This window comes from Equus caballus, chromosome 2, assembly GCF_041296265.1.
Source record: "Equus caballus isolate H_3958 breed thoroughbred chromosome 2, TB-T2T, whole genome shotgun sequence".
In the NCBI taxonomy this organism is placed as follows: domain Eukaryota; kingdom Metazoa; phylum Chordata; class Mammalia; order Perissodactyla; family Equidae; genus Equus; species Equus caballus.
In genome coordinates this window covers 96864841-96880841 of record NC_091685.1, presented here as the reverse complement: position 1 = coordinate 96880841, position 16001 = coordinate 96864841, and the positions used below count along the sequence as shown (strand labels likewise).

Here is a 16001-nt window from a genome sequence, read left to right as displayed (position 1 = left end):
ATATATTAAAGGATCGTTTTTATAACTATGAAGTAATTAAATAATCCAGAGTTAACTTAATTTGAAACTAAATTAAGTCAGATAAAATTAGTTGAGGAGTTAAAATTTAGCAAATATGATAATATTTTCTAAGCTATTAGTAAAAGCTCCAGTGGGATGGTACTGTCAAACGCCGGCTCCCAAAAACACGCCCTAAATAACCTATTGATAAAGCAAAGCTGAGTTAAGTGCTTATTGCAGTAAGGGAGAAACTACCTTGATAGAGTCTTGGTAGTGTCTGTTCAAGTCTTGTGCCTATTTTTTAACTTGGTTGTTTGTTCTCTTGTTGAGTTTTGAGAATTCTATGCATATTCTAAATACAAGTCTTTGTTGTACATGGAATTTACAAATACTTTTTACGAGTCTGTGGCGTCTTACCCTCTTAACAGTAAATTTTGCAGCAGAAAAGGTTTTAATTTTGATGAAGTCCAATTTATCAATTCAAAAAAATGGATGATGCTTTTAGTGTCATGTCCAAGAACTCTTCACCTAATCTTGGGTCCAGAAGGGTTTTTTCTATATTTTCTTCTAAAAGTTTTATAGTTTTATGTCTTATATTTAGATAGATGATCTATTTTGAAATAATGTTTGTATCAGGTGTGATGTTTAGGTTGAGATTCTTTTTTATATGTATATAGATATCCAACTGATCCAAGAAACATTTGTTGAAAAGACTATTCTTTCTCTTGAATTGCATATGCTTCTTTATCAAATATCAACTGGCCATATGTTGCAGACCTCCTTCTGGACTCTGTTCCATTCAATGGGTCCATACATTTACCCCTTTGCCTATAAAGGCTTGGCTTGATTACTACAGCTTTATACTAAGATTTAAAATTGAGTAGTGTGATGGCTCTGACTTTATTCTTCTTTTTCAAAATCATTTTAGCTAATTGAGTTCCTTTGCCTTTTCTTAAAAATTTTAGAATCAGCTTGTCTATATGTAACAAAGAAAATCCTGCTGGGATTTTGATTGGAATTGTGTTAAATCTATACATCAATTTAGAGAGCATTTGCTTATTTACTATGTTGAGCCTTCCAATCCATGATCACGGTATGTTTATTTTTCTCATCAGCATTTTGAAGTTTTCAGCATATAGATAATGTACATTTTTTTTAGATTTATAGACACACAAATATAGATAGATATGTCGTGAGATTCTCTCTTTTATTCTAATATTGATAATTTATGCCTTCAGGTTTTCTTTGTTGGTCGTTTAGAGATTTATCAGTTTTATTGCTCTTTTGAAAGAACCAGTTTTGGTTTCATCAATTTTCTCTACTGCTTTTAGATTTTCAATTTTGTTGTTTTCTGTTCTTATAGTTATTATTTTCTTCCTTATGCTTGATTTGGGTTTATTTTGCTCTTCTTTTTCTAGTTTCTCAAGGTAGAAGCTGAGATTATTGTGAGATCTTCTCTTCTAACATAAAAATTTCATGCTATAAATTTATACTTAAGCAGTGCTTTAGCTGCATCCCACAAATTTTGATAAATTGTATTTTCAGTTTTATTGAGTTCAAAGTATTTCCTAATTTCCTTTGAGAGCTCCTCTTTCACTCATGGTTTACTCAGAAGGGCGCTGTTTAATTTCCAAGTGTTTGTAGACCTTTCAGTTATCCTTCTGTTATTCATTTTTAATTTGACTCCCTTGTAGTCAGAGAATATGCTTTTTATGATTTCAATTTAAAATCATTAAGCTTTGTTTCATGATACAAGACATATCTATTTTGGTGAATGTTCCACGTGTATTTTAAAAGAATGTGTTTTCTACTGTTGCTGGACATAGTTTTAAAATATCAATTCAGTCCAGATGGTAGACAGTGTTGTTCAGTTCTTTTATTGCCTTGCTGGTTTTCTGCCTACCAGTTCTGCTTCTTACTGAGAGAGGAGTGTTGAAGAGGCCAACAATAATTTTAGACTAATCTATTTCTCTTTTCAGTTCTGACATCTTTTGCTTCACGTATTTTGAGGCTCCCTTGTTAGATGAATACACTTTTAGGATTGTTACATCTTCTTGGTGAATTGACCCTTTCATCAGTATAGTATCTTTCTTGATCCCTGGTCAATCTTTTTCTTTTTTTGCTCTGAAGTCTACTTTGATAATAATATAGCCACTACAGATTTCCTTTGACTAATGTCTTCATGGTATATCTTTTTCCATTTTGCTTTTACCCCATCTATTTCATTATATCTGAACTGAGTATCAACAGCAAGTAATTGCATAGTGTTTTTTTAATCCATCCTGATGAACTATCTCAATTGGTATATTTTGGCCATTTATATTTGATGTAAATATTGACATGTTTGGATTTATGTCTACCACTTCATTGTTTTTTTCTGTTTGTCCCTTTCTTTCCACTTTTCACTGCATTTGTGGCCTCATTACTTCATTTAGTAGGCATAAGTGTCAGTAAAAATTTAAGATATGGGAAGTTTAAAAATTGATGCACTCATCAAATTTGTTTAGGTAAACAAATTTTAGGTAATTACATTAGACAGGTAGTATGTTCCTAAAATATTTGATATTTATAAAGTAAAGAAATACTCACAGTTGTTTCTCCTGGGTGACACATCTTTATCTGAAAAATGTACCCCAAAAGCCAGTCTATGGGTTTATCTTTGTAGAACATTAAAAAAAACTGTACAAAGTCAGTTAAGTCCGCAGATTTGAATAGCTTTCCTATGCAGAAAAAGTAAAGAAATCCAAGTAACTCTTGAGTGTTTATACAATATACCATAACATGACCCTTATATGAAATTGTTCATTCCATGAAAAGGGGAAGAGAGAAAAAAATTATTAAAAATTAAATATATCCTATTCCTTAGAAATTATTTAAATAAAGTTTACATTGATGAAGTTGGAGAATAATAAAGTAAAATAATATATATGCTTAAGAATTAAGGATTACCGGCGCCGGCCTGGTGGCCGAGTGGTTAAGTTCGCACCCTCTGCTGCGGCGGCCCGGGGTTTTGCTGGTTCAGATCCTGGGCACAGACATGGCACCACTCATCAGGCCACATTGAGGCGGTGTCCCACGTGCCACAACTAAAAGGACCCACAGCTAAAATATACAACTATGTACTGGGGGGATTTGGGGAGAAAAAGCAGAAAGAAAAAAAATAGATTGGCAACAGTTGTTAGCTCAGGTGCCAATCTTTAAAAAACACAAAAAAAGAATTGAGGATTACCGCTTCTGGGGAGAAAAAGTGTGAAGCAGGTTTAGAACAGTGAATACTCTCGGGAAATCAAGTAGCGCTTCTAAGTCGTAAAAAACAATGAACCAAATGAACATAAAGCAACATGTTGACAGTTTTAAAATCTAGTTTTGAGGACAAAAATGTAAGGAACAGGAATAGGTTTTTCATATCACCATTTATGTAAATTTTAAACAGATATAAACATGATAAACACCAAATATTTTACATGTATATATGTATATTTCAAACATATTAGAGTGAAAATCTATGGGATTGCACATAAAACAGCGGAATAAAATAAGAGAAGGTTCTGCATGAAACAAACATCAAGTGAGTATGGTAATTCAACTTGCTGCCTTGAGGGTCAAATAAAAGAAAAAAGGACAGGAAGAACGCAGGAAAGAATGGAAGCAAAGAAAAGGAAAGTCTACAGAAGAAGTGTAAAACAACAGAAAAAAGCACATCATGCACAGAATTTTAGGAACTTTTCTATAGTGAGGATAATACACATATTTTCAGATTTTTTTAAGTATGTCAGCATTGGCACGCTGGAAATCGCAGGGACTTCAGAATACAACAGTCCTAAGCTAAAAGTCCTCTCTCTACAACTTTAATTCTTTGAGTTTCAGTGTTTTTCTATGTAAAATAGAGAGAAGTGCGTCTAAGTCACTGAGTTAACATTTATGCCAGACTCAGAGCGAGCATTTAACAAGTGGTAGCCATCATATGTTTTTATAACATACAGTATAGATGTCAATCTGTTTATTTATATTACCATCCAGAAAAAACATTTGGTTTAAAAAGACATCTTCTGAAATTCAGATCCTTGAATCTGATTTTACTACTAATGTAATAGTATCTTTATAGAAATCACGCCATTCCTTTCCATTTAGGAACAAACTTTTTGATAAGTTCTTGAGAAATTTTAAGTTTACTGTGTGCTAAAATCTTGACCCCACAAATTAGATCCATTGCTTACCGATGAATCCAAGAACTGAAAACTCAATAGAAAACCAGTTATTTGAAGTGATATTATGTACGAAATCTGTGATTGTTGTAAAGTAGCTCTTCTTAGCTATGATATCATCTTCTAGCTGGAACAAAACCAAAAAGGCATTAGAACTTTTGATTCTTCCATTGAATAAGATATTAGCTTGGAAATTGAAAATACTTTCAAAAGAATACACTGAAAAAATGTTTTTATGAGGTAATAATTTTATTTTTAGTTCAATTCACTGATAATATTTACTGTTGGTCAATTTTCGTTTTCTGACTCTGAGACCAGAGATGATCTCTTTCTCTCCTAAATACTAATACGTAACATTCAATCTAAATCCTCTTTGAAGAGTCTATTTATCTGCATCCATTTTCATCCTCACAAAGACTTTAGTTTCTATTTTAAGGCATTATGTGTGGATGATAGGTGCCATGTTCTATTGCCAGATACTGTAGTTGGCAAAGAGATGGCAAAGGGAATTATTACTCTCATCCACAACTAGCTCGTTAGAATCATTGTGCTAGTAAGCCTAAAAATACTTCTCTATAAGAAGGGCAGGGAGGGAAACTAGAATTTTCTTTCATAATTTAATATACATTATGCATAATCTATAGACTAAGAGGGCCACCTAAGTGATTAGGAAAAATGTGGAAGTCCTCAGGCACAGTACCAGAACACAAAATAGAATTGTGTTGCTTCAAATCAGGAAGAGTACATTGGCTGGATCTCATGTTGCTAATACATTGCCACTAACTAGGAATGAAAAGAGATTTTTTTTCTTTCTTCCAGTATAAGAGAAGACCTTGCTTCAGGCCTTTTTATAACTCTAGCTATTCTCCAATGATATTCTGCAAACCCTTCTCACAACTGTACGTTGTCTCGTGTCTCCTGTGGTGAGGTGTATACTTAGTGTTGGGAAACATAACATTATTAAACAATACGCAGGAATTTAGGGAGTAAAAACTATATATACTGATTTATTTCACAAATACGGTAAGGCAGCACGGAACTGTTACTTACAAAATGTGAGGCAATGTAGAGTAGCAGTGATAAGCATAGACACTGACATACAATAAGTGCTTGTTTAATTTAATAAACTGTGGGTGGAGAAATGTAGGCAGTACCATTTCTATTTTTTTCTAATTTGAGAATTTTTTTTCAGTTTGCTTCAGGTAGCTATAATTTCCTCTGTTAATAGTGAACCCAGCAAGAAGACTCATATATAATCAACTTTAAGCTTGCTTTTGGCATTTTAATATAATGCATATTTTCTATTTTCTGAGTATAAAGTAAAGTGAAGGAAGGAAGGAATCAAAGGAGGGAGGGAGAACCTAATACTTCTACTTTAAATTATATATATAGATATAAAACAAAGTCTTACCTGTAAATAATACATGGCCTTGGGCTGGGCATACAGCATCAAAAAACAAAAATCCAATACTTGTTTGGTTTTCCAACTAAAGATGAGTAATAAAATCATTTAATATTTGTCATTATTATTTAATTTTTATTTATAAGCACACTTCAGTAATTAGAAACAAATTTTGTTTTATACTTTGCTAAAATAAAGTACTATTTACATTAAGAGAAGTTGAATACGTTATACTAAAAATTTTCCCATCTTTGCTCAGTGGACAGTGTCTGCCGTTGCTAAACTAGGATAAGCATAATCCATTTATTTTATGTTTTGGTTCAGTTAAATCTTGATCTACATAATAAAGTGAATATCCTTTCTGATCTTAGGTCTTGTTCAGATGAAAGTATAAAGAAACTTTATTATAATTTAATACTAAACTAGATACTAGCAATATACAACGTAGTTCTTGCCCTTCTGGATCTTGTAATCGGGTATGAAAATGTAGAAAAATAATAAGATTAACACAATGAGATGAGTGCCATATAAAGATATTGACAATGATGACTTACAGTAAGGTGGCAGGGTGGAGGAGAAGGAGGTGGGGCATTCAGTGCAGAGGAACAGCATTGCAAGGGTACAAAACGTGTGAAAGAACATGCCACCTTAGATTTAGAGCAGAGAGAGTCGATGGAAATGAAGCTGGTGGTGGTGAGGTTGCCAGAGACCGGATCACGAAGGATCTTTCATGACACACAGGAAACTTTGGACTTGATCTTATATGAAAAAGGATTCTTCTGGCTATGGAATAGAGAAGCTAGGCTAGGCTATGATCTGGAATGGCCTGAACTAAGTCTAAGGCAGAGGGATGGAGATGAGAGATGATGTGCAGAGAGATTAAAAAAAGGATAGACACATAAAGGGCAGAAGGAAAAACAAAGATCTAGAATGACTTCTAGCTTTATGACTCTGAAAACTGGATATAATGCGGGTCATTAATTAAAAGCAAAACAAAACCCTTAAAAGATTTCCAGATTCTGAAATACTATTATTATTTTAAAACAAAACAGAGCTAATAAGTTTCCTGGAATAAGACTTTTTTCTGAATTCTGACATGTCTTTCGCTCTATTAAGTTCTGAGGAGCCAAATTATTACATTTCTTATAATATCTACCACATTTATACCAAAGAATAATAATCCTTTGTACACGTATGGAGCTTTTAATTTTTCAAAATTCTTTTATAAATACTATCATTTTGTTCTCATAATGACTTTGCCAAAAATGTAATGTAGATTTTATGATACACACTGGATCGCTGACAAAGCTAAGAAAAAAAGGCTCAATTACCTGCCTAGGATGATCAGGAAACAAAAAAGCTGGGACTCAAATCTACGTATAATAATTCATAACCCTGGGCTTCTTTTTTCCTGCATTAGGCCTTTGCTAATTATTGTTTGTAAATATGGATATAGATAATCAGTGGTGTGCTGGTGGTAAATGTTTAACAGCTGTTTCCCTGCAGGGCGGGTGTCGGGAGGTGGTGGTGGTGAAGCCTGATTTATAGCTTTTGCCCATTGCCATGGTGTAAATGCTCCCGATTTCACACTTCCCGTTGGATGTCACTGAACACAGAGTTGGGAAGTGATGCACATAGTCAGCTCTTGGAAGCCAACAGGAGGTGGCTGTGTTTGAAAGAGGATCTATTAGATGCTGATTCCAACATTTCATCAGGTAAAGTTAGTTATTTAAGGATACTATTTTCTAAAAGGTCATACCGCTCTAATTTTTCTGAGTCCTCAGTTGATTCCTTGTCATGTAACATGGTTGGATAAAAATAGGCAGGTATTGAAATGACCTCTAAGGACCCAGACTTCACTTGCTTTCTGAATCTATAAGTAAAAGTAAATGGACGCTTGTAAGTGAATATTTGGTTTACCAAAACAACATAAATACTTAAAAAGAATTTCCTTATGCATGTCCACCTAAAATTTTTATTTCAATTATTTCACGTTGATACATGACATCAACATCATGAAACTAATATTTTTTAGCCAAAGTATTTCTTTTGTAAATTAGTGACAGACATATCAAAAAATTAAAATATATAAAATTTATTTCCTCTCATACAAATTATAGATACTTTAAATTTTTTTAAGTTTACAATCAGATATGTACTCTAATAGATCCAAGATAATGAAACTAATGATTAGAATAATACAGTAAATGCAAAAGAGCAAGAACATTAGATGGTTTTTTTAAGCATGCAATTTTGAGTTTAACAAGACTCCTACTGAATAGCAATGTGGCTCCTGAAACTAGACTGCCACAGCAAGCAAGGACTAAATGTGACTCTTGTCCACAGCTCACTGGAGGACTATATGTGCTTTTTAGAATCTTTATTTTTAGAAGTTAATATTTATAGACCAACAAGGACATCATTAACATGAATAAAATATTGCTCAAAACACTGTAATATAAATCTCGTATCATCAAGGCAAAGGATGGGAGACCAGATAGAGCATTTTAAATGGTTTTCCTTGAGAGAGATATAATATGACCTTAAGTGAGATTTAAATTTAGGCATTACGTTATTTGTTATAATGTTAAAGTCTCAAGGAAATGTTTATTTTCTACTATTAGGTGAACAAGAAGGACAGAGTTTATATGAATGATCTCAATTATGTGCAAAATAGGCAGTCTTCACTTTGGACCATTTCCATATGTGTGAATTTCAGTTACCACATTTTAGTTAAATAATACCAGTCTCCCACTCACCATGGTATATTAACCGTGAATAGTTGCAGAAAGTACAAACTTCGCTGCTGGCTCTTTAGTTCACAGATCACTACATAAATAACAAATGCACATCACCATCTTGCCACTTCTTTCGAAGTCTGTTGGTGACTGGTCACTGTGCATCTGTTATTCAGTTCACTTGCAGGCAGCAAAACACGTAGTTGTGTTGCTTCCTTGTCTCCCCGTGACAAAAAAGCCCACATGACACAGAATTAAAATGAATAATCAAAAGAGGGAAGTGGCCAACAGATGAAAGCACAGAAAGTAATCACACTGAAGGTGAATTTGGAATAAGATTCCAAGAGAGCTGAGCCTGGGAAGGCTGACACTGCTGCTATTCAGAGAGACTCTAGGTACGCAGGCAGAGGCACTTGGTGAAGTGAACCTATCTGACATAAATGAGGAAAGTGGCTGTGGTGGAAAGGATGTCCCATTGGATGTGATGCTGGCAAAACACTTCACATTAAAGGAATTCTCAGAGATATTTCACAGCATTGAAAATTCAAATAATAAAATGTAGGAGGCTGATCCAGACTCAGAGAGGAGTACGACAATTTGCAAAGGCATAAAAAAGATATTCGCTCCGTATTTAAGCTGCATGACAAGAAGAAGGCAAATACTGTAAACTATACTCTTGATAAATTTTCTAGAGGAAATAAAATACTTTATTCTCAATAATTCTTATGTTTTATATGACAGTTTACTAAACGAATATTAGCTTTACTATATTTTTCATTTTTCTAAACATTAATAGTCAACAGTTAGAGAATATTTAATGTTTTCGCAAATGTTTAAAGGTCATGGAACAATTGTAATTTTTCCCATTGATTGTGAATATCGCCTTTTGCATGGTTTCAACCTGCACAATCATTTTTATGTCCCCATATTATCGTGCAAATCAAGGATTGCCTGAGTATGTGTAAGCACACACACACACAGAAGAAAGAAAGCACATGCTTTTTTAGCTATGAGTCATTGGAATGTGGACAATTGTATTCCTTTCACTTGCTTTTTAAATGGTTTGGAGATGTTTAATAATAGGGATGTATCCTGATCATGGGGTAGGAGTAGTGTCATGTGCTAGAAAGAATGCAGTGTTTTGAACCAGAAAAGTGAATGTACCAATTTTGCTTCCTTTGCCTTCAAATTTGGAGTGAGTTATTTACTTTCTCTGACCTTCAATTTCCTGATCTATAAAACTGGAATAGCAATACATACCTGGCAGGGAAAGAACTGTTCAAAAGACACACTTGAATTCTTCCCAGGCTCTATGTTATTTATTTACTTTGGTGGGAGCGTAAATGGGGGAATGTAGGGGGTGAAAGCCTTACTGGCTGCCCTCTGATTTCATGGTATATCAAACGGAAAGATTTTTGAAAATTAATTCTAATACGTTCCTTAGGGAATAGAAAATGCTGGTATGGAAGAAAAGAATGGGGAATACTTATTGTCTGCTTTGGGGTAAAAATTTAGTAACATAATGTCTGCATTTTTTTAAAATGAAATTGCATGACTATAAGCCTTAGGACTGTGTACAGCAATTTAGAATAACAGAGGCAAGTGAAAATGACATCAAGTTGCTGTATACGCAATCATCAAAAGGTTTGTATTACAGAGGTTAATAAGTAAATATTGTCCTCTAGACAATTTTACCCAAAGTCCAAAAGCAACAAAAGTCAAGTTACAAGTAATTTCTACATTAATAGAATAATCTCCCCTTACTGATGGAGAGAAAGATTCCAAGCACAGTTTTATGCAATTCCTCTTAAGCAAGACCCTTGGAATGCTGTATGGTGACACCTTTCTAGGACTCTTTAAAATTTTTCTAGCTTGTTAGGTTATGGATATGATTAAAAGACCTTGAGATAATGATAGTAGAATTGCTAGTTGCCAATAACTGGAGAAAATAATATAGGTTGTTGCCATTATAGATGAATGATTTTGGCTTATTGTCATATAAGAGTGGAAACTTTACAGCTCTATAGTTTTGTATAAAGTACATAGTTATATACAGTTTCATATAAGGTTGTATATAACCTTAGTTGCATCCTCTAAAAATTGCTATATAGTCTCAAATTTAGGGTTGATAAAATATAGAGCAATCCCTCATTATCCCCAATGAGAAGACCTAGAGAAGGGATTTTGAGCTAAACATATAAGTTTGGGTATGTAAATGAAAAGCTATGTGTCTACATTAACTTAGATACAACCACATATTTCTAACCTCATATTCTATAATGTGCTATTTTTAAATTATAGTTTTATTTTATTCTCACAAAAATAACTTTATTCCAATTTTTGAAAAATTTTTTATTGAGGTCATAATAGTTTATAATGATGTGAAATTTCAGTTGTACATTATTATTTGTCAGTCACCACATATATGTGCCTCTTTACCCCTTATGCCTACTCCTTAATCCCCTTTCCCTAAGTAACCATTAATCTGTTCTCTTTGTCCACGTCTTTATCTTCCACATATGAGTGAAATCATACAGTGTTTGTCTTCTCTGTCTGGCTCATCTCACTTAACATAATACCCTCAAGTTCCATCCGTGTTGTTGCAAATGGGATGATTTTCTCCTTTTTTGTGGCTGAGTAGTATTCCATTGTATATATATATACCACATCTTCTTTATCCATTCATCAGTTTATGGTCACTTGGGTTGCTTCCACGTCTTGGCTATTGTGAATAGTACTGCAATGAACATATGGGTGCATAAGTGTGCTCTTTGAATTGTTGATTTCAAGTTCTTCAGATAAATACCCAAGTATTCCACCCAAGCAGTGGAATAGCTGGGTTGTATGGTATTTTGATTCTTAATTTTTTGAGAACTCTCCATACTGTTTTCCACAGTGGCTGCACCAGTGTGCATTCCCATCAGCAATATATGAGGGTTCCCTTTTCTCAACATCCTCTCCAACATCTGTTATTTTTTGTCTTAAGTGATTCTAGCCATTCTAATGGGTGTAAAATGATATCTCAATGTAGTTTTGATTTGCATTTCCCTGATGGTTAGTGATGTTGAACATCTTTTCATGTACCTACTGGCCACCTGAAATATCTTCTTTGGAAAAATATCTGTTCATATCCTCTGCCCATTTTTTGATTGGGTTGTTTGTCTTGCTGTTGTTGAGTTGTGTGAGTTCTTTATGTATTTTGGAGATTAACCCTTGTTGGATATATGGTTTGCAAATATTTTCTCCAAGTTTGTGGGTTGTCTTTTGTTTTGCTCCTGGTTTCCTTTGACTTGCAGAAGCTCTTTAGTCGCATGAAGTCCCATTTGTTTATGTTTTTCTTTTGTTTCTCTTGCCCGAGTAGACGTGGTATTTGAAAGATCTTTCAAAGATCGATGCCAAAGAGTGTACCGCCTATATTTTCTTCTAGGAGTTTTATGTTTTTACATCTTTTATTCCACCTCTTTATCCTGCATTGTTAATGTCAATACCCTTATTCTCACTAGAATCACTTTCTGAATCATCTGACATAGTTCTCAGGTACATTTGACCTTCAGGTCTAACTAAAATACAGCAATTTCTGAAACCAGTGGCATTGTCTCTGAACATTTTATAGCAAAACATAAGTAATATTTTCATTTGTGATCTCCACAAATAACCACATACCATAATTCTTTTTAAAGTCATCTTCAAAAGTCTTGCAATTATGTGGTCATATCCCCAGCAATTGTTTGTAAACTTTTGCCTTCTTTTTAACTGATCCTGTCAAGAATCCCTTATAAGGATACCAAACTAGCAGAGACATAAGTCATTTCAGGCTAATGCGTCTTCTCCAAACAGTGGTTTATTATTGAGAATAAAGCACATGAGAGCATATCCTGACAGGAGAACATTTTAAGGATTCAAGTATAAGGCAACTTTTTTTCTGGGGAAACTTTTTTGGTGAAAACTAGACATATATGGTATTTTATTTCATCTTGTGCCACTCCATCTCCCTTTGCACACATCACCAACTTCGAGCCTTCACTACTGCTCTCAAATTCATTTACCACCAACAAATCGCTCATTCTCAACACATGATCTTATCTCCTTCACAGAGAAGAGAGGAACCTTTATGGAGAGGACTCTTTCATGTCACCCTCTCTCCCCAAACTAATTATTTTCTTCCAGTCTTTCACTTGTTCTTATCTCTTTTTCCTTTAGTCTTAGCTTAGTCCTGCCTAAATCTCCTTCCGTGTGTATCCTGCATCCAATCCCCCACAGACCTCGCTCCATCAGCTCCTTCTTCTCCACTGGAGGACATACAAAACACTCAAGTTGCTCCAACTCAAAACCTCCCCAAACACAACTTTCCCTCAAGCTACTGTGTTTTAACTTTTCTCCCCATCAGTTAAGCTTGTTGAGAATAGTCTGATTTGATTCTTTAAATTTGTAGTATGAAAATTATGAAACACACACAAAAGTAGAAATATAGTGAATCCCAAATCACCCGATTTCAACCGCCATTAATTTTTACGACGCTTGTTTCATCTATACAGCCCACTATTTTTTGCTGAAGTATTTTAAAACAAATCCTAGGGGCCGGCCCCGTGGCCGAGTGGTTAAGTCCACGTGCTCCGCTGCCGCGGCCCAGGGTTTCACCGGTTAGGATCCTGGCCACGGACATGGTTCCGCTCGTCAGGCTACGTTGAGGCAGCGTTCCACATGACACAACTAGAAGGATGTACAACCAAGATATACAACTACGTACTGCAGAGATTTGGGGAGATAAAGCAGGAAAAAAAAATTGGCAACAGTTAGCTCAGGTGCCAATCTTTAAAAAAAGAAAAAAAAATCCTTGATATCACATTTCACCCTTAAATTCTTCAGTGTGAAAATCAAAAAAGGACATTTACATAACCACAAGCCATTATTACACCTTACAAAACCAAGAATAATTATTCAATATCACATAATACTCAGTTCATTATCAAATGTCCCCAGTAGTATCTAATGGGGGTGGGGGTGATGTTCAAAGGAGTATCCACAAAAAATCTTCTCATTATAATTGAGTATTTCTAATATCTTTTTAAAACTTATTAGCTAGACCAGTCACTTTAGTTTTTATTTCTTTTTTTCCTTTTTTTAATGCAACTGTCTTGTTTAAAGAACTGTTTTATAGAAAAGTTGTCCTGTAGACTGTCCCACGTCCTGGTGGTTTTCTCCAGATTGCTTCCTCCATTCACTATGAATACTCTAAACTGGAATTTACTTCTAGAGGCTTGATGAGATTCAAGCTTGTTTTGTTTTTTGGAGGGTGGTGGGCAATAACTCCCTATAGTTATTTCATTCTGTATTTCATTTGCATCAAAACAGGAGGGACAAAATGCCTGACTGGCTTCCAGTGATACGGAGCTTGATCAGAGGTTCAGGTCGGGGAACTTGGTCCCTTCCTGCTGATGCCCGTCTGATCTCGGCCCACACTCTCGCCCTCTGCTCTGCCATGCATCGTAGGGCTGGAGGTCTGCACACCACAGTCCCAGGCACCTGTGCTAGCCAGCTTCCCGGTAGGTTCTGCCTGTCGGAGGCAGTAAGTAACAAGAGATTGGAAGGCCGTAGAAGAGGAGGACATTCTTGCCACTTTCGGTTTTAGGTGAAGTCTCCAGCAGCAGCAGCAGCAGTGATGTCAGCACTGGCAGGAGCAGCAGAGTTGGTGGAGGTTGCAGCTCTGACGGAGGCGGCACCACTAGACCCCGCTGTCGCAGCATTTACAACAGGGCAGCAGCAGGTGCAGCCCAGTGTCAGATCTCGGGGTGTAGCCCCATCTCCCTGTATGCTTCTCCCGTCTCTTCTTCTACCTTTTGTTCTCTCAGCCTTTGTAAAATTTTTCGACCTATTCTTTGTATTGAATTCCCTCTATTTCTGCTTTCTGAACTACCAAGAGCTCTCCCGTTTGGATGCTAACTGCTACACCCTCCTTGTAAAGTTCCCCACCCACCTGTCACTTAATGACATGCCTGAATCAGTTATGTCTCAAAACGGTGATTTTCTAATTCTATTAATTCTACAGTTATCAGCTGGAATTCTTTTGACCAGAATAATGTTGCCTCATCCACTTGAGCTTTTGGTTGAGGAAAAGACAAAACAAAATGCAACACTTTGCTGGCGAAACCAAGCATATCTGTTAGCCAGATTAGGCTTGAAGAGCATGTTTGCAACCCCAGTCTGTAGCATAAAGCACCTATTCTTCTGCACGATACCTAAGGCTCTTCATGATCTCATCATGGCCTGCCTCAGCTCCCACCAATCCTTCCTCCCTACTCCCAACCAACCATGTTCCCGAATATACTTATATTTCCAAAAATCTAGCATGCTCCCTTTGGGGCTTTTCTGCCTTCTCAAGCAATTCTGTTTGCCAGGCATTCCCTTTCTCCTTTTGTCTGCCTGAAGAATGTCTGCTTACACCTTTAGACTCAGCTTAATTCTTACCTTCTCCACAAAGTCCTTCTTGATACCTACAGATAGAGTGAAATACTTCCCCCTCTCTGTGTTCTCATAGTGCCTTACTCATACTCCTACGATAACACTGGCTTCCTTGCTGTGATTTGTTTTTTTTTTACCAGTTGTATCGCCCACTTGAACATAACGATCTGGAAAGCTGACTCCATTCCAGAGCAACTTGCTTGATAAATAACTTCACATTGGTTCGTCTGTATGTGCCTGCATATCCTGGGCTGCATACAGCAGGAGATTATAAGCAGCAGCAGTGAAAGTAACTTCATACAGTAAGGAACACAAGAATGTTTTAAAAATAATCAAGTAGGCTTCTCTCAGAGGCAATGAATTTCATGGGGGAATAGATAGTGTAACAATAATAACATGAAAAATATGGATTTTAATAGGTAGATAACCTACAAAATTGGGGAAAATTACAAGCTATACTTCATCACAGCTTAGACAGAACTACAGGTTCTTTCTGCACAGCTACACTCATTAAGAAGAATTGATCACTAATGAAATTATATAATTGATATAAAAAATAGGATAGAAAAATGAAAGAAGGGCTATTTTTAAATTTATTGAACAGTACTTACTTTTTTGTAATCATGTCAACAACAGATTTTACATAATCTTCATTACTCTAAGAATGAGAAAAATATTTCACTGAAACCAAGCATGCCTCCTATTTTACTAATACATGTTTACTACATGTAACTCTAGTTTATGTGTGGAATGTCATCATGTCCTAATCATTTCTACTGTTTTCACTTTCTATAAAAGAATTTAAAATATCCATGTGTCTAAAAGATCTGACTTGAACATCAAAAATATTTCATTCTCCCTTTGTCACAATATGAAATATCACTACACGTTATTTACACTTAAAAATTAGTATACAAAAACTTATGTACCTAAAACAGTTTTGTCCTAAAATTTGGGATGGCTTATTTCAAAGTACTGCTCTTTTTGAAAATGCCTTCATTTTATGAGTATTATACGACAATAAGCTTACTTCAAAATTACATCACATTTTTCCAGACAGTATTACTCAGCTTGATTACCAAATTTTCTTCCATCAACAAACTTTGTGTACCTACTCTTCATCGAACACTATGCTGGATTAGATGACAGACTCATTTGCAAATTAGCTTTTGGGGGTTTATTCTCTCAGATCATTTT

General features: G+C 35.2%; 1 protein-coding gene across 3 annotated transcripts in view; it reads right to left on the bottom strand.

Annotated features, from left to right (window-relative positions):
• MGAT4D (MGAT4 family member D) overlaps positions 1–16001 on the bottom strand; it is a 64381-nt gene that overhangs the window by 19384 nt on the left and 28996 nt on the right. For all 3 annotated transcript variants that reach the window (XM_070258647.1, XM_023636517.2, XM_070258656.1), the window contains exons 5-9: positions 15416–15462; positions 7367–7480; positions 5617–5692; positions 4218–4332; positions 2590–2720 (exon numbers count right to left, since the gene is read on the bottom strand). In XM_070258647.1, coding sequence (XP_070114748.1) covers positions 2590–2720; positions 4218–4332; positions 5617–5692; positions 7367–7480; positions 15416–15462 — 483 coding nt within the window. The remainder of the gene's footprint in view (positions 1–2589; positions 2721–4217; positions 4333–5616; positions 5693–7366; positions 7481–15415; positions 15463–16001) is intronic.